The following is a 24,330-nucleotide window of genomic DNA, read 5'->3' on the forward strand; positions in this document are numbered from 1 at the left end:
CACACACACACACACACACACACACACACACACACACACACACACACACACACACACACACACACACACACACACACACACACACTCTCTCTTTTTGAATGCTGACTCTCTAACCTGCCTTGCTTGTGCATGGTAAAATAGCAATTAGGTCAGTGTCTGGCACTAAATGTAGTTCGCCAAACTTCCATGAAGTGATTGTTCCTCTGCGTTGGGCTGAGCTTGAGCCTGAGCCAAGACAAAGACGGGCCTGAACGATCTGTCTCACTGCTGCATGGGAGCAAGACCACATAGGCGTACCTTCATGTGCTTGTATATGAGACCAGTATTGAAATGCTTCTATTTTGTATATCTCATTTACTACACACATTTTAGATGAAAAGATGGCCTGAAAAAGTAACTAAAAGTTTTTCTGTATTCGATTTGTGTCCCTTTTGCTTGAATGGTAGTAGCACTCACGAACCATATACTGTATATTTCATATTATTCATATTTTTTATTTATCTATGTTTCTTTAAGATTATTCATAATCCTATTTTTGTCAGGTTTGAATTTCAATGAATTCCACTCATAACACCATAGCAACACCTGTACAACCAACTAGTACTGTACTAACAGCTCTAGTATCATTGTAGCTACTTTTGCACTTTTTTGTACTTTTGCATCACTCATTTTTAGCAGGTATTTTCTAAATAAAATCATAAAAATCTATCACAATTTAAAGTCAGCATGAAATGAAAATGGACCGTATCTATTTTGTAAATGCATTTTATTGTTCGTATTGTTAAAGATTCATCCATGTGTTGCATTTTTTACTTTTTATCTAGTAATTTTTAATTAAAATATCATAACTCGATCTTCCAGTGAAATCTTCCAGCTTCTCTCTGGTGACTCATGTCGGACTTTTCCAATCATTTAGGGTGTTCAAACTTATAGTTCGGTTCTCTTTGTTCGTTTGGTCTGAACCAAAAAAGAAAATTAGACATTTAGTCTTGGTTCGCTTAGCTTTCACACTGTCATTTTTAACACAGAACCTAAAGATATATAAAAAAAACGCTTTTCCCCCCGTATATTTTGCGACGGAACTTGTCGAACATCCAAACCAATGCTGTGTGCCGGGCTAAATGTGCTCACTGTATGTACATATCATGGAGCTGACAACTCGAGAAGAGCTTATAAAATGTGTAAAGGAGTCAAAACAGCAGAAGCGTGTTTTAATTGAACCAAACCTGCCTAGTGTGAACACACCCTTAGTATGCTTAAACACTCCCACTTTTTACAATCAACTGCTAGCTCGCATTTAAATCTGCCTCCATCCATATAAAAAGAAAAACATGGAAAGAAAAGTCCCACCCTATCTTTTTCTTTTTTTATAACCTTTTTCACTCGGATGTACATCACAATATGAAAGAAAAGATTTGTTGCTACTTCCATTACATCACAACTGTAATCTCTTCAAGCAGAATACTTTTATGCAGTGACAGATTAATTAGAGACATCCTGACAACTGAAAGCCCTTGGCTCGCTCTTTGTGGACACTTGCGGAGAAACTCTCTTAAGCGATGTCCTGAAGTACACGTTTACCTGAGTGAACCCGTCACGGGTGACAAACGGTTCTTTGAGTCTGGCTGACTGCACTTCTCAATCCCCTCTGCCTCTGTCCAGCACTCTAAAACACTACTTTCCCAATAAAAGTTAAACAACAGGCGGGTGATGTGGTTGTGTGTCTTCCTTCCAGCTGCTCTCGGTTTCTGACCCACAATAAGATAAACACTCCTACCTTTTCGGCATCTGTGGCAGCCAAAAAACCCCTGAACCAATCGATGATGGCTAATTAATACAGTTGGGGACAATGAGACTCCTCTCTTCTCTCTTCTTCCCTCTGCTTAAATTAATTATGGCTGAGAGAGTGACTGAAAAATCCTGACTGAAGGTTTGTGTTTTGACTCCAAAGCACTAGTGCCTGTTCTTTCTCCCCGTATGCCTCCAAACTTATTTTAAGTAAAGATAATTGCTTAATTGCATTAGAGTTTCCGAGGGGGTGAGAATACACACACATGATCACATGCACTTAAAAACACAAAAATCCAATGCTAATTACATTTCCAAGGGGTTATGTTATTGGTCATTGGTTTCGGAAGGGCTGTTTTCACGGTTTACTCTTCAGGCAGTTAATAGTAATAGTTATAGTAGTATAGTTAACAGTAATAGTAAAACTGTATATTTAACTATTGTCTTCTCTTAAAGGAACAGTTCATGCTAAATTTTAAGTTCTGTCATCATTTACATCCATGTCACTCCAAACCTGTGTGACTTTCTTTCATCTGCATAAAGAAAAAGGAGAAATGTTTGAATGTCATGTTTTCCATTTTTCAAGCTCCAAAAAAGGAGGGAAAAGTACCATTAAAGTGGTTCATTTGACTCACTAATGCACTAAATTGTTGTCTAAAGCTGTATGATAGCTTTGTGTGTGAAAAAGACCAAACCCAAATTGTTATTCTCTGAAAAATTTGACATCCGCTCTCTTTGAGGCATTTGAGACAATTTGTTCAAGAAGTAGTGATGTCTGATTCATGAATGAATCGTTTGAACTTTTCAGTTAACCGATTGGTAGAAAATTCTCATTTGCACTTTCATTTGCATATTTAGGGCCCAAGCCTTGAAAAGGCGAAGGCCCTATTGTTTTCCTAAGGATTATTAGGGCCCAAGCCTTGAAAAGGCGAAGGCCCTATTGTTTTTCCTTAGGATTATTAGGGCCCAAGCCTTGAAAAGGCGAAGGCCCTATTGTTTTCCTTAGGATTATTATTATTATTATTATTATTATTATTATTTTATCGACTATTCGGGCACTTTTGGGGCTCTTAACGTGCACGAAAACTCTTGAAACTTTGCACACTGGTCAGAACCCGTGGCCATCAGGGCCGGGCTGAAGCTGGTACCCGGGCGTGGCAGGGGGGCTCGACAGCGCCCCCTGGAACGGGGTCCGAAAACTTGGTCCATAAATCAAACACGCTTGCATGTAATAATATGAAACTCGGTACACATATAGATCTCATCGATTTATATATCCTTTGTACTTTTACTTTTTACCCCAGCCCAACAGGAAGTCGGCTATTATGGTTTGTTTGGAAGCGTATGCCCCTGGAATTCGATATACTCCTCCTAGAGAATTCAACCAATCGCAACGAAACTCGGTCAGCATGATGTCAAGACATTGAGGATGAAAAATTGCCAGGGGATTTCTGATATCTCGAACGGTTTGGCCGTGACGAGGAAACGAATTTATGGCGAATAATGGAAACAGGAAGTGTGTTATAACTTCTGCATACATTAACTGATCTTGATGAAACTTCAACAGTGTGTTCGCTGTAAGAAGCCGATCACATGGATGTGACTATTGTGAGTCAAAGTTATAGCGCCACCAACTGGCAGCAGGAAGTGTGTCACTTTCAAAATGCTTTGAAATCACCCTCTTATTTTTACCCGATTTGCTTCAAACTTGATGTGTATAATGTAGACACTCGCCAGATGTAGACCTGTGAAAGGATTATTGATATCTTAGATACTGTTGCCATGGCAACGCATCAAACTTTAATATTCTTTTTGGATGCTTTTGAGACTCTTAGCATGCCTGAAATTGCTTAAAATTGCATGAAACTCGACAGACAGATCACATTTATTAGCCAGTAGACATGTGCAAAGTTTCAGAAACGGGCGTGGTGCAGGGGCTCAGTAGCGCCACCTTTTGTGACAAAAGTGGGTGGGGGGGGGGGGTTACTTTCATCTACAGTTACAAAACTTTTTCAACTTGATGAAAATACATTAAAGATGCTAAATTGTGAACGGATATTGAATATCTCAAACGGTTTTGCTATGGCGAGGGATTATGTCAAAAAGAGAATCAGGAAATGTCTCATATCTTTCTAAAATGTAATTATACACCATTTATGTTTCTATAAAATTATACTAATATTAGAACTAAACCCATTGTATTCCTTTTTTTCAATTTAAGATTTATGTTTAAGTTTAAAAACAGCCAGAATGGTTGTTTAGCCAAAAAAATAAAAAAATAAAAATCATTCACAGTGCTTTACTGCCCTCTTGTGTTCAAAATCAGGTAGGCCAATTGTATTAAATTGTAGGGATGCTACTATGGGAATATTTTCCCACCGTGACTCCGCTGGGGGCTTTAAAGTCGCTAACTTGAAAGCGAAAGTAACGGACGTCTCCACAAGACGTGCAGCTGTGAGCATTTTCGTTTCATTTTAAAAGAAGCCCCATTTCGGGGGCGGATTTCTTGAATGTATTTTACAAAATCACAATGTTGTGTTTGATTGCGAGTATCCAAAAATAAGTAAACACTTTGCAGTTTGAATGATCTTCTTGAATAAAATGACGGAGTAGCCAATGTTTCCACTGTTCGATCGCGGACGTCCACACGGACATTGATAATGGTGGTGCGTGCAGAGCGCTCGAGGGAATTCCTATGGAAGTAGGAATGAACTAAAAAACGTTCACTCTGTTCTGCTCGCTCATCGTCGTGGACGCGCAGCGTTATGAATGCCCGTGTGATGCAGCATAACACAGCAGAGAGAGACGCTCACTCTCAACTCGTGATTAATGAAATTTGACTCCGGTTGCTGATCTTTGCTGCAACTTTCGTTCAGCTCACAATTTAGTAAGCAAACCCGTTCAGGTTTTAATTGTAGTGACTAAATGATTTTATTAAACACACACACACACACACACACACAAACACACACATCAAATTGACGGTGGGGGGCAATGGTATATTTAAATCTGCAAATTGTAATATATGCAGGGCACCCCGGTCCAGTCTTATTAAATGTATGCTTCATCTTTCATTTTTAATTTGTAAATTTGATCAATAAATTCAATTATTTAGAATGATAAGACACTATATGGCTTTTACCCTAGGTAGGGCTGATCAAATTAAATCGTTTACACTGAAAAATAACAATGCATTAAATAATGTTATGAGATTGTTTTAAATATAAGTCAATTAAAAATCGTTGGGAAGAATGATACTTTTAAACATAACACTAAACCGTCATTAGGTGTCGCCAGGCAACCGTCTTAATGAGCGAGTCATTGATTCATTCGTTCAAACGATTCGTTCGAACGGCTGAGTCATTCATGAATGAGACAGATTATGGATTGGTCATTGAATCTTTGAGTCAACCGATTCGTTCAAAATGCTGAATCATTCAGTAATGAGAACGCGTTGCTGTGAGATGCTCGATGGTTCTGCTGTGATCTTTGTTGAACTATTTTCGCTGCTGAAACAGAAAAAAGTCAATATTGCATCTAAAATGTAAGTGATTTGACTTGTGTGTTTGTGTGTGTGTGTGTGTGTGTGTGTGATTGCGTCTGTTACAGTGATTGTTTAACCCTTGTTAAAGTTTAGGCCTTGTCTTTTTGGATATATATCTTTTTAAATAAAAAAATAGGCATACAACCCATATATTTTAAATGTATTGTTTGCTTTAAATTACATTAAGATTTGTATGTTTGGTAATTGAACCTGAATGAATTTTAAATGAATGTGCTATATATCAGATCATATATTTGTTTTCCTTAACATTTAAACTAACACTAACTTTATTCTCATCTGAATGATAGATTATTTATTTCTGTATATAATAAAAACACATTTGATTTTTCTTTTTTAATCAATGTAGAATGTGTAACTGAAAAAATAAACAGATTAGGGCTCTGTTCGAGAACAAGAAATGAAAACCAATGCAATATGCTGAATGTCCAAAAGATTTTTTTTTGCTTTTAAACTACGTGTATGTGTGTGTGTGTGTGTGTGTGTGCGCGTGTGTGTGTGTAAGAGATTTTGGTTGGGTGACATTTGTAGTTTACAGTTTGACAAAAGCACAATGTTGTGTTTTATTGCGATTGTACACAAATATAAGTAAACAGTTTGCAGTTTGAATAATGTCCTGTATGAACAAAAGGACGGAGTATGTTTTTATGTCTACATTGTTCAATCACGTCTCTCACACACACACACACACACACACACACACACACACACACACACACACACACACACACACACACACACACACACACAAAAACAATTTTTTCTAATCAGATCAGGCAAGTAATATTCTGTCTTGGCACACTTCATATAACTTTCAATCTTGTGTACTTATTTCATGTGTCCATTAAGTCCATGAGACCGTAGGGTGTCTCATCTTGTATTTTTAAAATAAGTTGTATTAATAAGTAAAGGCATATAACCAGTTGAATTGTAGTGCATTGAAAATAGTTTTATATAATTAGTTTATTAATTAAATTAACTTGGTCCATAAACTTCGTCAGAAAATTTGGTCCATAAATCAAACACACTTGCATGTAATATTATGAAACTCGGTATATAGATCTCATCGGGCCAAACAACTTTAAGCCAGCCCAACAGGAAGTGGGCTATTTTTGTCTTAATGTGGATGTTTTGCAAAACCAGGCTCTACATTTTTACCCACTCCTCTTAAGTGGTTTATTTTATTCCCACCAAACTTTTTCAACATGATGAAAATACATTAAAGAAGCATAATTGTGAATATCTATTGAATATCTCTAATTGTTTTGCTATGGCGAGGGATTAAAATCATGTAAAAAAAAAATAAACACTAAAAGCCTCATATCTTCTAAAAATTTAATTATACACCATTTATTTCTAGATAAAATTATACAAATATCACAACTAAACCCATTTTATTCTTGTTTTCAATTTAAGAGTAATGTACAAGTTTAAAAACAGCCAGGATGCACTATTCAGTTAAAAAAATAAATATATCAAATAATACATAGGGCTATACTGCCCTCTTGTGTTCAAAATCAGGTAGGCCTATTGTATTTAAATATATTAGGTAGCCTATGTGACTCCGAGAATATTTTCTCACCGGTTATTTGACGTGTAAAACGTGTTAAATCGCTAAGTTAAAAGTGAAAGTAAAGTAAGGACGTCCGCACGGACATTTATAGTGGTGGCGCTCACAGTGCGCTCGAATGAATTTCTATGGAAGTAGAAATGAAAAAACATTCGCTCTGTTTTGCTCGCTCGTCGCCATGGACGCGCACCGTTATGAATTCCAGTGCAGCCGCATACTTTTTAGTGTCACTAAAATTAGCGCCATATCGGGGACCGATTGCTTCCGGTTTTCAGGGAAAAGACAACAACAAAAGAGTAAATGACAGATTCGCTTATATAGGCGCTTTTACACAAAATATTCCGTCATAATTTTTCCAGTCAGCTCTTCACTCTCGTGATTAATGAATTTTGACTCCTGTTGCTGATCTTTGCTGCAACTTTCGTTCTGCTCACAATTTAGTAAGCAAATACGTTCAAGTTTTAATTGTAGTGACTAAATGATTTTATTATACACACACCAAATTGACGGTGGGGGGCCATGGTATATTTAAATCTGCCAATTGTAATATCTGCTGGGCACCCCTAGTCTAGTCTTATTAAATGTATGCTTCATCTTTCATTTTTAATTTGTAAATTTGATCAATAAATTCAATTATTTAGAATAATAAGACACTATATGGCTGTTACTCTAGGTAGGGGTGATCAAATTAAATCGTTTACACTGAAAAATAACAATGCATTAAATAATGTGAGATTGTTTTAAATATGAGTTGGAAAGAATGATACTTTTAAACATAACACTAAACCGTCATTAGGTGTCGCCAGGCGACCGTCTTAATGAGTGAGTCATTGATTCATTCGTTCAAATGATTCGTTCGAACGACTGAGTCATTCATGAATGAGACAATACATGTTTATGGATTGGTCATTGAATCTTTGAGTCAATCGATTCGTTCAAAATGCTGAATCATTGTGTCTCTTACAGCGACAAGAGTTTAACCCTTGTTCAAGTTTAAGGCCTTGTCTTTTTGGATATATATCTTTTTTTTAAATTCCAAAATATGCATACAACCCATATATTTTAAATGTATCGTTTGCTTTAAATTAAATTAAGATTGTATGTTTGGTAATTTAACCTGAGATGAATGTGCTATATTTCAGATCAATATATTTGTTTTCCTTAAAATTTGAACTAACACTAACTTTATTCTCATCTGAATTATAAATAACTTATTCCTGTATAAAATAAAAACACATTAGAATTTTCTTTTTTAATCAATGTAGAATGTGTAATTGAAAAATAAACAGATTAGGGCTCTGAGGACAATAAATGAAAATCAATGCGATATGGTGAATGTCCAAAAGATGGCTCCCACAGACTGTTTTAAATGGGGTTGGATAAATATTTTTTGCTTTTAGACAGTGTGTGCGTGTGATTTTAGTTGGGTGACAGTTGTAGGTTACAGTTTGACAAGAGTTTATAGTTTGACAAAAGCACTTTGTTGTGTTTTATTGCGAGTGTACACAAATATAAGTAAACACTTTGCAGTTTGAATGATGTCCTCTATGAACAAAATGACGGAGTATGTTTTTATGTGTAACAGTTCAATCGCACCCGCACCCGCACCCGCACCTCACCCACACACACACACAGACACACAGACACACACACACACACACACACACACACACACACACACACACACACACACATATTGAAACCTGAGTGAAGTACAAAGCCCATAATGAAGAATAGTTTAGCATCCAAATACATCGCAAATGTTGAAACAGTTTGATTCTAATGAGAGAGTTACGTGAGCCAAACACCACCTACTTTCACTTTCGCTTTCAATTATTTCGGTTATTTCTTAATTATAGTTTTTTTTTATTCTTGTTCTGTTCTGAATATCATTAAATTTAAAGAATTGCTTGTGTAATATTTTGAGTGTATCATCAAAACAGATTAATTCTCTCGGTTTAGTGATTCCCTAGTTATTTTTTTATTGTTTTCATTGTTCTAATCCGGTAAGGCAAGTGATATATATATATATATATATATTTTTTTTTTTATATATATATATATATAATTTATATATATATATATATATATATATATATATATATATAAATATAGCTGCGAGCAGCGATGAAGGGCCAAAGCCGGCGGCACCGCCACCCCGGTGCCTTTAGGTAACTAAAGGAACCGGGGTTGCGGTGCCACCGGCTTGGGCCCGTAATCGCTGCTCGCAGCTATATTTTTTTTTTTTTTTCTCCTCTTTTATTTTTCTTACGACTATTCGGGCACTTTTGGGGCTCTTAACGTGCACGAAAACTCTTGAAACTTTGCACACGGGTCAGAACCCGCGGCCATCAGGGTCGGGGTGAAGATGGTACCCGGGCGTGGCAGGGGGGCTCGACAGCGCCCCCTGGAATGGGCTCCGAAAACTTGGTCCATAAATCAAACACGCTTGTATGTAAGAATATGAAACTCGGTACACATATAGATCTCATCGGTTCATATATACTTCATGCTCTTACTTTTTACCCCAGCCCAACAGGAAGTCGGCTATTTAGGGTTGTTTGTAAAACGCATGCAATGGAATTTAAAGTACTTCTCCTAGAGAATTCAAAGAAATGCCACGAAACTCGGTCAGCATGAACTCAAGACATTGAGGATGAAAAATTGCGAGGGGATTTTTGATATCTCGAACGGTTTGGCCGTGGCGAGGAAACGAAATTATGGCGAGAAACGTGAAACAGGAAGTGTGTTATAACTTCTACATACATTGACTGATCTTGATGAAACTTCAGCAGTGTGTTCGCTGTAAGAGGCCGATCACATGGATGTGACTTTTGTGAGTCAAAGTTATAGCGCCACCAACTGGCAGCAGGAAGTGTGTCACTTTCAAAATGCTTTGAAAGCACCCTCTTATTTTTACCCGATTTGCTTCAAACTTCACTACTATAATGTAAACATACGCCAGATGTAGACCTGTGAATGGATTCTTGATATCTTTGATACTGTTACCGTGGCAACACATCAAACTTCAAAATTCTTTTTTGAGGCTTTTGAGACTCTTAGCATGCTTGAAATTGCATGAAACTCGACAGACATGTCACATATATTAGCCAGTAGACATGTGCAAAGTTTCAGGAACGGGCGTGGTGCAGGGACTCAGTAGCGCCACCTTTTGACAAAAGTGAGAGGGTTAGTTTCATAGTTTTACCTGCAATCTTAAAACTCGGTAGGCATATTGTTCAGATCAAGCCGGACAACTTTCTAATTTACAGATTTTGGTTCCGAACAACAGGAAGTCAGATATTTTGGTTTGAATGGGATGTTTTGGAGTAATCTCTGTCACTCTCTCCCTCTCTCTGCATACCTCTGTGTCTGTGGGGGGAGGGGGATGTGTCTGTTTGAGTGACAAAGCTTTTAATTATTGTTGATCAAGGTTTTGGGGGCTTTTGGGGCCCTTAACATCCTCTAAAATTCTTGAAACTTTGCACACGGGTCAGAACCCGTGGCCATCAGGGCCGGACTGAAGCTGGTACCCGGGCGTGGCAGGGCGGACCGACAGCGCCCCCTGGACTGGGATTCGAACACTTGTCCATAAATCAAAGACACTTGCATGTAATAATATGAAACTCTGTACACTTATAGATCTCATTGGGTTAAACAACTTTCGTGCTCTAAGTTTTACGACATCCCAACAGGAAGCCGGCTATCATGGTTTGTTTGGAAACGCATACCCCTGAAATTCTATTTAATTCTCCTTGGGAATTGATCGGATTTCAAGCAAACTCGGTCAGCATGACGTCAAGACATTGATGATGCTAAATTCCGGAGGGATTTTTGATATCTCGAACGGTTTGGCCGTGGCGAGGAAATTAATTTTATGACTAAAAAAGGACACATAAAGTGTGTTATAACTTTGCTCGTTTTACCTACAGTTACAAAACTTGCCACACATATTGTTCTCATCAAGCCAATCGACTTTCTAATTTAAAGTCATTAGCTCAGAGCAACAGAAAGTCAGATATTGTAGTTTGAATGGATTTCTTGTCCCCCTGCCATTCTGTTTGTGTGTGTGTGTGTGTGTCTGTGGGGGGAAGGGGGAAGGGGGAAGGGGCTCTTTGAGTGATAGTTTAGTTTAAACACCAACTCATACATAGGGCCATACTGCCCTCTTGTGTTCAAAATTATATACATATTTGGTATGTGACTGAGGATCGAGAGCTTTTAAATACGGACGTCCACATTGATAATGGTGGCGCTTGCAGAGCGCTCGAATGAATAAATTAACTAAACGTTCGCTCAGCTCTGCTCGCTCGTCGCCATGGACGCGCACCGTTATGAATGCCCAGTGTTTCCCCTAGGATTTTTTTTCAGGGGGGGGGGGGGGGGGGGGGGATTGGGGGAACTGCTAGTGTTGCGGAGCAGGTGTATTACGAATACGTGGTGTAAATTTTTTAGCAATCAAAAAGCATGTCTAATTAATTGAAATAGTGTATTATGAATCATTAAACGTATACAACATTTAAAAAAATATATGAAAAAAAATGTCACACTAATTCTGTGTTGTGTTTTTTCTGGTAATAAAATGAAGACATAAAACACAAATTTTATCATTTATCATCAATTTTAATCATATGAAATTAAATAAACTTTTTGTCAAATAACGTGCTGCACAATGAGCTTTACTGTTAAAATTAAAACATGGATTATTCCTTAAATTCAGTTTTGATGATAATTTATTTGGATTAGTGTTAGTATTATTACATTGGGACATATCTAAATTCTACTGTACACCGGTAATATATTTCTGTCAAGTTAAACCGAACTTTTATTTTGACGGGTTGCCGTGAAGACATTTTGAGTTTGTTTGTTTATGTCATAATGATAGTTTTTCTCAAATGAAGCGGTTAAATGATCACGAAGTGACTTTCGGAGTGGATCTAGAGCCTAAATACTAGTATCTATTAATAGGTACTAGTATCTAAAAGGTAATTTTCTCTCTCTCTCTCTCTCTCTCTCTCTCTCTCTCTCTCTCTCTCTCTCTCTCTCTCTCTCTGAGCCAATATGGCAAGCCGTTTTAACATTTAATCATTTTAACCTACTAGTCTCTATTTTCATGCTACTAGTACTTATTTTTTAGATACTAGTATCTATTCCATTAAGTACTAGTACTTATACATTAGCGACCAGTGCTTATTCTGTTTAGAATATTCAAAGTGCTTATTCAATTTTTAAGCTTATTTATATTTTCAGAGCAGAAAATCCGATTTTTCTGCTTATTCAATATTGCATCTAAAATGTAAGTGACTTGACGTGTGTGTGTGTGTGTGTGTGTGTGTGTGTGTGTGTGAGAGAGAGAGATTGTGTCTGTTACAGTGACAAGAGTTTAACCCTTTAAGGCCTTGTCTTTTTGGATATATATCTTTTTTTTTTTATAAAAAAAAAAGTGCATACACGCCATATATTTTAAATGTATTGTTTGCTTTAAATTAAATTAAGATTGTATGTTTGGTAATTGAACCTAAATAAATTTAAAACTAATGTGCTATATTTCAGATAAATATATTTGTTTTCCTTCATTTTAATCAACACTAACTTTATTCTCATCTGAATTATAAATAACTTATTTCTGTATAAAATAAAAAATCCCGAATAATCCAGACCAACCAGAGCGCACTATTTCTACAACATCATCAGTGTTGAAGCAGAACTACCAGAGCCGTTCGGCAGATAGCGAGCAGATATTTTGTGTCACGTCGTGCACAATAACCCTAAAGGCACCAGGGTGGCGGTGCCACCGGCTTTATATATATATATATATATATAAATATAGCTGCGAGCAGCGATGAAGGGCCAAAGCCGGCGGCACCGCCACCCCGGTGCCTTTAGGTAACTAAAGGCACCAGGGTTGCGGTGCCACCGGCTTGGGCCCGTAATCGCTGCTCGCAGCTATATTTATTATTATTATTATTATTTTATCGACTATTCGGGCACATTTGGGGCTCTTAACGTGCACGAAAACTCTTGAAACTTTGCACACAGGTCAGAACCCGCGGCCATCAGGGCCGGGCTGAAGCTGGTACCCGGGCGTGGCAGGGGGGCTCGACAGCGCCCCCTGGAACGGGGTCCGAAAACTTGGTCCATAAATCAAACACGCTTCCATGTAATAATATGAAACTCGGTACACATATAGATCTCATCGGTTCATATATCCTTTGTACTTTTACTTTTTACCCCAGCCCAACAGGAAGTCGGCTATTATGGTTTGTTTGGAAGCGTATGCCCCTGGAATTCGATATACTCCTCCTAGAGAATTCAACCAATCGCAAGGAAACTCGGTCAGCATGATGTCAAGACATTGAGGATGAAAAATTGCCAGGGGATTTTTCATATCTCGAACGGTTTGGCCGTGGCGAGGAAACAAATTTATGGCGAATAATGGAAACAGGAAGTGTGTTATAACTTCTGCATACATTAACTGATCTTGATGAAACTTCAACAGTATGTTCGCTGTAAGAGGCCGATCACATGGATGTGACTATTGTGAGTCAAAGTTATAGCGCCACCAACTGGCAGCAGGAAGTGTGTCACTTTCTAAATGCTTTTGACAAAAGTGGGGGGGTTAGTTTTATCTACAGTTACAAAACTCAGCGTGTATATTCTTCTCCTCAAGCCAAACAACTTTCTAATTTAAAGTAATTAGCTCCGACCCTCAGAAAGTCAGATATTGTGGTTTGAATAGGGTCATTTTCTCTCTCTCTCTCTCTGAGCCAATATGGCAAGCCGCTTTAACATTTAATCATTTTAACCTACTAGTCTCTATTTTCATGCTACTAGTACTTATTTTTAGATACTAGTATCTATTCCATTAAGTACTGGTACTTATTCATTAGCGACTAGTGCTTATTCTTTAGTACTAGTGCCTATTCTTTAGATACTAGTGCTTATTCTTTAGATATTCTTTTGAATACGTATTAGTAGCTAATGAATAAGTACTGGTATCTATTTAATAGGTACTAGTATCTAATGACTTAGTACTAGTATTTATTGAATAAATACTAGTATCTATTAATAGGTACTAGTATCTAAAAGGTCATTTTCTCTTTCTCTCTCTCTGAGCCAATATGGCAAGCCGTTTTAACATTTAATCATTTTAACCTACTAGTCTCTATTTTCATGCTACTAGTACTTATTTTTTAGATACTAGTATCTATTCCATTAAGTACTAGTACTTATTCATTAGCGACTAGTGCTTATTCTGTTTAGAATATTCAAAGTGCTTATTCAATTTTTTTGCTTATTTATATTTTCAGAGCAGAAAATCCGATTTTTCTGCTTATTCAATATTGCATCTAAAAATGTAAGTGACTTGACGTGTGTGTGTGTGTGTGTGTGTGTGAGAGAGAGAGATGTGTCTGTTACAGTGACAAGAGTTTAACCCTTTAAGGCCTTGTCTTTTTGGATATATATTTTTTTTATTAAAAAAAATGTGCATACAACCCATATATTTTAAATGTATTGTTTGCTTTAAATTAAATTAAGATTGTATGTTTGGTAATTGAACCTAAATAAATTTTAAATTAATGTGCTATATTTCAGATCAATATATTTGTTTTCCTTCATTTTAATCAACACTAACTTTATTCTCATCTGAATTATAAAGAATTTATTTCTGTATAAAATAAAAAATCCCGAATAATCCAGACCAACCAGAGCGCACTATTTCTACAACATCATCAGTGCTGAAGCGAAACTACCAGAGCCGTTCGGCAGATAGCAAGCAGATATTTTGTGTCACGTCGTGCACAATAACCCTAAAGGCACCAGGGTGGCGGTGCCACCGGCTTTATATATATAAATATATATATATATATAAATATATATATATATATATAAATATATATATATATATATATATATATATAAATATAGCTGCGAGCAGCGATGAAGGGCCCAAGCCGGCGGCACCGCCACCCTGGTGCCTTTAGGTAACTAAAGGCACCGGGGTTGCGGTGCCACCGGCTTGGGCCCGTAATCGCTGCTCGCAGCTATATTTAAAATTGGCATTTAAAGGTTTGACATCAATGATTGTTTCTTTATTTTGACACAAATGAGATTTGAGAGCTACAAGACATTCCTTGCTCAAATCTCCTTTTGCGTTTTTGTGTTCTATATAGAAGAGACAAAATCATACAGGTTAGAACATGAGGTTGAGTCAGACTCTTCATTTTTGAGTAAACTATGCCTTTAAAAGAAACACAGAATTCCCACAATGCATCTCTCCTTTGCCATACGCTCTTCTGCCCTGCTTATTATCCAGCCGTTTATAATGCTTAACAACTTTGCTGTCCTTTCTACTTCTCATCTGCTTCTACATAACTAATCCTCTTCAGCGCATTTGTGTTCGTGTATAATTGTGCAAGACCACGTGTGCATGTGTTTTGCTTGTCTGCGGCTCATTGTTCAGCGTAGCCGAGTGTTTGGGCTAGTTCGCTGTCTGACTCAAAATGAGTGAATAATGACAAAATGCTCATGCTATTCAGAGAAATGACATTGCGCTTCCAGAAGAGACAGAGAGGGACTGTGACTGATTCTTTTTTCCTTGCTCTCGTTCTCCATAACATTATTTATCTTTCGTTTTCTGACTGGCCGCCCCCTCCCTCTCTCCCCACTCCCCACTCCCCGTAGACGGATGCCATCTCTGCAATAAAGTATTGTCTGTTGGTTTATTGATTCATTTACTGCTTCTAGAACATTCCTTTTGAAGGAGGAAGAGGTCAGACAGCAGCACATCCATCAAGCGGCCGATTGGGCGATTGTAATTGAACTCATTTTGGGGGTGTCATAACAAGGATGGAGGGGGGAGGCAGTTATTTGGCCCCTGTTGATCTGAGGCCAAAGTTCAACTTGGAGCATTTAGAGAGGTTGTGATCTAACTGTGTGCGTTCATTCACAAGAAAAACAAGAGAAAGCAATCATGAAGTTTCCTGTCATTCAAGTAAATGGATTTTGCAGGATTGAAGCTTACTGTGTGTGCATCACAGAGCAAGACTTTTTACTCTCGACACAAAGTTTGCTCCACTTTGTAGTATATTCAGCCAAAAAACTGCCCACTTAGATTAGAAAAGACTGTCTGATTGTCATGTAAAGCGACTAATCACAGGTCATTTGGTTTTTGTGCTGTTTAGGGGTGTGTAAACATGAAATTAATGAGAGCATAATAGTAGCACATTAAAATAATAGTCTTTGATCACAGCCTCACCAAAATACAGATTATTTCACGTGCATAAAACACAGCCATATACAGTGGTCGGCAATATCCTGTTTATTTGCTACAGTGCCATAAATAAATCTTTTGAATATCTTGGTTCGGTATCTTGTTAATATGACTTTGTTTCCTGGCATACTGCTAAAAACCTGTGCGTGTTGACCCTTAGAATGACAGCCGAATGCATATTTTTACAAAAAATGGCAAGAGCTGGCTGAAATCTCCTGTTGTGTTATGATGAGCAGGTTTTGTGAATGCATGCCCATAACAGTCTGATACAGAAACTGTGGTTTCTTGATTCTACAATGCTAAAATGCTTTTTATCTATTTTTTTCTCAGTTTCTAACATTCACACTAATGCACAGACATCACGTTATTCATTAATTGTATTAAGGTGCATGGTCTACCGGCTGTTACTATTGTTTCCCACAGTAAATCTTATTTAATGGGCTTCTATTGCTCTAATTTCCTGTGCAGATCAAGCACTCGAGTTCATACTGTGGATGTGATTACAGAGAAGAAACCCTTTAAATTGTTGATATCTTTCGAGATATTGTATGTGCATTAAACAGAAGGCACTCCAGTTAAACGTATACAGTCATTTAATCTATACATAATGAGCATATAAATTATTCGTCACCAAATATTTTTTAATCAGATTTTTGTTATATGTATAATTTACCCCAAAATGAAAATTCTGTCATTATTTACTCACCCCCATGTCGTTCCAAACCCATTAGACTTTCATTCATCTTCGGAACACAAATGAAGATCTTTTTAATGAATTTGATTTCAGTCCCTCCATTGACAGCTGTGCAACTACCACTTTGATGCTTTGATCGTAAAACATATGAGCGGTTTAGTCCAAATTTTTTGAAGAGACTGGATCAGTTTATATGATGAACAGATTGAATTTCGGCTTTGTTCACATATAAACATTCATCAACTCACACATCAGTTATGGTAAACGGAAGCTCAAGCATGTTCGCTTAAAGTGCGAGAAACAGTGATGTTCATTCCCGTGTTACGCAGCACGTTTGAGCTTCCGCAAGTGGTTTGTTCTGGTGCTTAAATCAGGTTTGGTTGAGCTTCTGTTTATGTTTGCTGATCAATGTTTATATGTGAATAAAAGCCTAAATTCATTCTGTTCATCATATAAAGAGATCAAGGCTTTTTCTAGAAAATTTGGACTAAACCGTTCAATTCATATGGATTAGTTTTATGATCTCTTGATGAACTTTTTGAAGCGTCAAAGTGGTAGTTGCGTAGCCTGTCAATGGAGGGACTGAAAGCTCTCAGATTTCATCAAAAAGATCTTTATTTGTGTTCCGAAAGTCTGACGGGTTGGGAATGACATGAGGGTGAGTAATTAATGATAGAATTTTCATTTTTGGGTGAACTGTCCCTTTAAATAGTTTGTATAATTTTTATTTTTATTTGCTATTAAGAACATGCTTTTTTTGACAATATTTTCATTACAATTAAGCTAATCCCCAATTTATTTATTATCTATTTTTTTTAAATATTGAAATATTTTCAATATTTTTTTTACTTTAAGTCACATCACTGCTCACCTGTGAAAAAGAGCATGGCTGCATTTGAAATCGCAAACTCTCTGGGCCCTATTTTAACGATCTGAAACGCAAGTGTCAAAGCGCAAAGCGCAAGTAACTTTGTGGGCGGATCCCGGGCGCTGTTGCTATTTTCCCGGCGGGATAAATGCCTCTTGCGCCTGGCGCAAATCTAAAAGGGGTTGGTCTGAAGTAGCTTCATTATTCATAGGTGTGGTTTGGGCGTAACGTGAAATAAACCAATCAGAGCGTCGTCCAACATACCCTTTAAGAGCAGGTGCGCATGTTGCATGGCGGATTGCTATTATAACGGCGGATTTACCAAACGCGCCAGGAGCGGTTCACAGCCGAGGAGACCGATGTTCTTGTCAGGACCGTGAAATACAGAGAAGTGACGTTGTATGGGGATGGGAGAAACCCACCCAAATCAGCCTCGGTTAAACAGGCGTGGGAGGAAAAAAACTATTTTTTTTTTACATCTTCATGGACACCACAAGGATTTCCCTCATGGGTTAATATTTTTCCTTGTTATAATGTAGCTATGATTTGCAAAAATAAAAACTGCTGGATCTGTGTTGATGAGAGAATCAAAGTGTATGCGCGTTGTGCACCCGCTACATTATGGCCAAGCATGCGGGCTTAAAATAGCATTATGAACAACGCGCAACGCGCCACTGACTTTAGACTAGGTTTTTTCTGGTCAGTGGCGGAATTGTTTTCTGGAACTGCAAAATAGCACTAGGGAATGTTTGCGCCGGAACACGCCTCCTTTTTTGCGCTGAACCGCCCAGGGAGCGCAAATTCATTCCCTAGTTTGCCGACGTGCGTCTGTGGAGGGAAAAGCCCGCTTTGCGCGGGTGCAAAATACGAATGATACATGCGTCGTCAGTGTACAAAGTCAATTGCGCTGAGTGCAAGATAGGGCCCTCTGAGTAGGTAGGCCTACTTATCTTGAATAAGTAATTATTTCACAACCATTAAAAAACAGTATGTTGAATGTGTGTAGTATGAATGTAAATCGAATGTACTACATTCGTCATGTTGTCATTATCATTTGACCTACCAGTGTCAGTTGCACTACTTTACTGCTATTCACAACCCGTTTCCCGTGGCCTCATGGTAGGTAGGTACTTTATTGATTCCACGTGGGAAATTGAAGTGAGTTAGCAGCAATACAAGAAGACAGTGAAGTACTCACAGTTCGCACAATATAACAATAAAAACAGGACAATAGACTATAATATAAACCTTATAAAACAAAACACATACAGTACTATACACATGTAATAGATTTAACCCAAATTTAGAGATTTATAAAAGTTGCTATATTTAAAGCTTCAGTCCGTAACTTTTTGTGTTAAAAATGTACAAAATTTATGTAAGCGAGTACATCATGCATCCATTTTCCAAACCGTGTTTTTGTCTAATCCTGAATCACTACAGTACACCTATAATAAGTGTTTATACCGTACCACTGCGGAGTAGCCCAGTACCTGCGTGATTCGTCATTGACATAAACAGAGAGAAGTAGCTCCAGCTACAATGTTTTTTCGCAAGATACATGCACATTTTGTTTATTAACCGCTAGCGCGCCAAAAGTTACGGACTGCAGCTTTAATAAACAATTTATTATTGCATATTGTAAGTATATCATTAAGACCCTATAAAACAGTGCCAAGAAAACGGTAATTATTGCATATCATTGAGAAATAGTAAAGTGGGATAGTAAATGGGAAAGTAAAGTGTCCATTAGATGCGCACTTTAGTATCTCGTCGGAAGTAGTCAGTCATCCAGGTACTTTTTGCCAACTCGTTTCTTTTTTACTGCTCTTATACTGTTTTTCATTTATTATATAGAAGTCGGATTCAGTCTATATCATGAAAGGCCTCTTTGTTATAAGGGCTTTTTAAAGTCATCACATCATCAGTTTTTTATACTAGATTTTTGTAGAAGGGCCAATTGCTATACTGCCCCCTGCTGTCCGGGAGGATGTGTGAATAGACATCAAAACAGGATAAAATCTTTCTCTGGGCAGTAGTGGTAGTACTAAAGCCTTTGATCTTCCTTCATCCTAGACTCTCTCTCTCTCTCTCTCGCTCATCCAACATCTGTCTCTCTCTTTTTCTCAACAGACTTGATGGTTCTTTCTATGAGATCATGTGGGTGGACTTTGAGATTGACAATTTCATCAACCTGCGGTCATCGCAGTCCATCCGCTGGCAGATAGAGTATCCCTCCACTGGAGCGTCTGCCGAAGTCATCTACACTGTCTACATCAGCCAGAGAGACCTACAGGGTATCGTACCCATCGCTGAGGTGAGAATGCACCATTCACACAAAATCATCTCAATATTTTCTAGCCTTGTCCTTAGGTAATATGTTTATTCCCAAATACTTCTCCAATATACTGTCCCCTGTTTTTTCTTTAATTCATATACAGTAATTTTGGAAATTCCAGTGATATGTTGAAAAAAAAAAGTATTTTGTTTCATAAATGTAGTCCCCTTTAAACAGGGATAATGGAAATTACAATTACACATATCTTCTTTAATCTAAAAGAACACTTAAACAGGTTTATCTGACATAAGGTCCTGAAAATGCTTTGTTGATTGGAGAACAATGCTGTGTCATTTAGATTTCAGCTTTGAATAACATTCTAGTCCTGGACATGCACCAATTTTCCCTTCGTTAGACGGAATTCCCATTTAAGGAAACTGAAGCCCCCGTTAGTCTTGCAGCGTTTTATGATTCATTTACGTAATTTTCATGACAATTAAGCATAACTCCTATTTATGTATTTCCTTTTAAAGAACAGTCACATTAAAGGGATAGTTCACTTTGAAATTAATTTTTGGTATGTTTTAGCGCCAGAAAGCGCCGGAAGTGATCTCTCGCGCGTGTAAGTCACTCATTGTTTACACAGAACAGAGATGGTAGGTAAGACGGCTAATTAAAATGGTACTAATTTGCGCTTTTCCGGGATGTTTAAACCGTCGTAAAATAAAAAAATAAAAATAAAAAAAATAAAACAATTGTATGAGTGACGTACACGCGCAAGAGATCACTTCCGGCGCTTGCCGGAAAAGACCTAAGCGCCCGCGCCCTCAGATCACTTGGACGTGGCTGTGTTTACAAGAGGAAAAAACTATATAAATGCTGACATTTACGAGTCATTAAATCATGTTTAATTTGGACTTATCTGTGCATGCTCTTTAAAGAAGTTACCATAGACCTGCATTATATGACTGACGGACAAGAACGGTTTGACCTAAAAATATCAAAATTGAAACTACTGCGGAAACAAAGACACCTACCTCTTGCATGCCCTGGAGGTAAGCTAAAACATACCAAAAATGAATTTCAAAGTGAACTATCCCTTTAAGTCAGTTCCCTAGCCGAAGTTCTTATTTAATGAAACTTAGGGGCAGGCAGTGCTGAATTTGATGATGAAATTGTATCATCCAACAAAATCATCCACCTGACCTATGTTTTAAGCAGGGATTAGGCTCTGTAGGGATTTAAGACTTTCAGTCTTTCAGACAAGCAGCCTCCTGTGGTTCTGTGTGATATGAACAACAATACTTTGTCATGTCAGAACCATAGGACGCAAAGAACGCTTAAAGCAAATAGAAAGCAGCAGCTATCTCTGTGCTCTCTAAAACAGCATGAGCAGTCAATAGTGAAGATGAAAGAGCAAGAGAGATGTATGGATGTTTGGTCCAAAGTTAAAGCAGGTGTGAGGAATTTCCACTGTACAATGCCCGCTTTTTTTTTTTACCGCATTACATACAGATGAGAAAATGTTAATTTATCTTCATCTTTTTTTTATTTGAGTATTGTTTATGTATTTACATTTTAGCTCTTTTTATTGATGAGATATTATTGAGTTGACAGTAAATTATAATGAAAAAGAAAAGAGAAGAGGATCAGGACATGATGTGGGCCTTAGTGTCCTGCATCAACACTTGTGATAACCGCTAGGCCACAACCTAGACACCTTTTTGTTTTTTTATCACCCTTGTGTTTTGACCTTCAGATGGGTCAGGTCATGTGTTCCTCCCCTGCTGTTTGGAGCTCCATGAGACATGTGCCTTCAGCAGGGGGGAGAGGTGACTCTCACAGCCCCAAACTGGGCTCTCCTGCTGGGGTACATGATTCCAGCACACACCCATCAGCTCGCTCTCACTATGGAGCCTCTCGCAGTGCTGAATGGCTGTTTCCACTGTGGGGGAAAGTAATAGGATTTATAGTTATACTATTTTTATATCACATATAATTTTTCTAGAATCTTTGTTTCTATCTATGTAGTATATACTTTTATTTAGCAAGAATTCATTAAATTAATCAAAAGTGACAGTGAAGACTTCTATATTGTTACAAATAAATTCAGCCTTGTAGAGCATAAGAGACTTCTTTCAAAAACATTAAAAAAATTGTACCCATAATAAAATGTATATAAAAATATGTTTTTTTTTATGTACATATATAAAATGTATCTAAAGTTAAAATGTGGCAACACTTTGAAAATAAGGTGCCATTTGTAAATGCATTAATGCAACTAACAATGAGCAATACATTTGTTACAGTATGTATTAACCTTTGTTAACATAATAAAAATTCTACTTTATTGTTCGTTCATGTTAGCTCAGGTTCATTTAATAATATTAACAGATACACCTTTTTATTTGAAGCAGTTTTTGTTTTTCAGTATTTGAAGTTTAAATGAACATTTAACTAAAATAAAACAAAAATGCTTTAGAAGTGTTTTTCATTGATAGTTAATGTTAACTAATGTAGTTTAATAAAGTTAACAAATTTAACCTTATTATAAATGTTGTAAAAATAAATGTATGTAATTATTACTTTTTTTATAAATTCTCTCTTTCCTCAATTTGTCTTTCCATCTTTTCTGACATCCAGTCAAAACCTCTTAAAGTTGAAGCTTGTTAGAGTTCCTGAGTACCTGTCAGTAAAGAAAGACAGAGACACGTGACTTCAGAGACTTCCAGGCAGAAAAGGTCAGAAGATGAAGGAGTCCATGCTGGAGTCCTGGACTTCCTGTGGAAGTGGCCCAACGCTGATCATTAACAAAAAGAACACACACACACACACACACACACACACACACACACACACACACTAACACACACACACACACGCACACACACACACACACACACACACACACACACACACACACACACACACACACACACACACACACACACACACACACACAAAAGAGTAAAAAAGAAAAGATAGGCAAAAGGAGATGAAAAGATGTGGTACAGGGTGTGATAAAGGTAATGTTTTTGTAGAAGATTGAGTTTATACATCAGTGATGGTAAGTAATAAACTGCAGCACAGATGTCATTTAATTTCTACATCAAAAACTCACTTTCAAAACCCATCCTGTGTGGATTTACCCCATAAATAAACTCTTAACAGGACATATTTGTGCTCAGAGTAGCTTTTAGTACTCTGTGAGTTCCAGCAGAGATACAACCTATTAGCAGTAATTTGCCTTGCTGTGTAGACGCTATTTTACCCACAATGAGTATGTACTGAAAGAGGCTATTTTGCCCCTCTCCACTCTTTGGTGTTGAAAGCCAGTTATAAATTGGATCAGTGTGGCTGTTTCCTTACATCTGAGGTGCTGTGTAATTCTGCTTTGGGCTTGTTAGAGTGTTTTAAGCCCCAGACGGTGATACCTCCAGGCCATTTTCTTAGCATTTTTTCCATATCTCTGTCTCTCTCTCTCTCTCTCTCTCTCTCTCTCTCTCTCTCTCTCTCTCTCTCTCTCTCTCTCTCTCTCTCTCTCTCTCTCTCTCTCTCTCTCTCCTTCTGCCTTCATACTCACCTTTTCTTCTGTATCTGTTCCGTATGTGACCCCTCTATCTTATCTTTCTTGTTATTTGTGTATGTGTGTGTGTGTGTGTTTCCTGCAGTTTGAGTTGTTCCCAGTGGAGTGAGCAGAAGCAGTTGAGTGTCTGAGCGGTAATTAATTCTTAATTGGAACACTTGTTTATCTTTGTTGTTTGAAGATTCCAATGAGTTGCTGAAATACCCAGCGGGCCGTGTAGCTGCGAGAGGGGCGGGGCTTTCAGCTGTGCTGCTTAATGCCAGTCTGCCTGCGTTTGTTTACATTAGGGAAAGATAGCAAGAGCGGGGCAAGTGAGCGAGCGAGAGGGAGTGCGATGCTTAATAGCAGCCGTATTTGAAATTATAAATTTGCACGGCGATGAGCCGTTGCTATGGAGAGATGGGGAAAGAGGAGACTTTAAATGAATTGCTTATGAAGTATTGTGGTTTATTTCGATTACTGTTTCATGTTGTGTGAATGATTAATGGGTTATAGGAATGGAGATGTATGGAACGATATGAAGACAATCACAGCACGAGCGATTGAGGGGGATGGATGCTTTTCATGACGAATTAGGGCAGTAGAGAAGACTTCGGAAATGAGGAATCAACATCTTGTATGCGGCATTGGGCTTTTTAGAATGTAAACATGTAGTTAATTTTCCATTTGATGTTTATACAGTTTCCATATTACATAGTTTTAACTTACAG

General features: G+C 37.6%; 1 protein-coding gene across 1 annotated transcript in view; it reads left to right on the forward strand.

Moving 5' to 3' along the window:
* si:dkey-215k6.1 (transmembrane protein 132C) overlaps positions 1-24,330 on the forward strand; it is a 264,184-nt gene that overhangs the window by 182,207 nt on the left and 57,647 nt on the right. The window contains exon 4 of the mRNA XM_056263882.1: positions 19,890-20,073. Within this exon, the coding sequence (XP_056119857.1) occupies positions 19,890-20,073 (184 nt within the window). The remainder of the gene's footprint in view (positions 1-19,889; positions 20,074-24,330) is intronic.

The sequence above is a fragment of the Rhinichthys klamathensis genome, unplaced genomic scaffold (genome assembly GCF_029890125.1).
Source record: "Rhinichthys klamathensis goyatoka isolate OS25496 unplaced genomic scaffold, OSU_Roscu_1.1 h1tg000210l_1, whole genome shotgun sequence".
Lineage (NCBI taxonomy): Eukaryota > Metazoa > Chordata > Actinopteri > Cypriniformes > Leuciscidae > Rhinichthys > Rhinichthys klamathensis.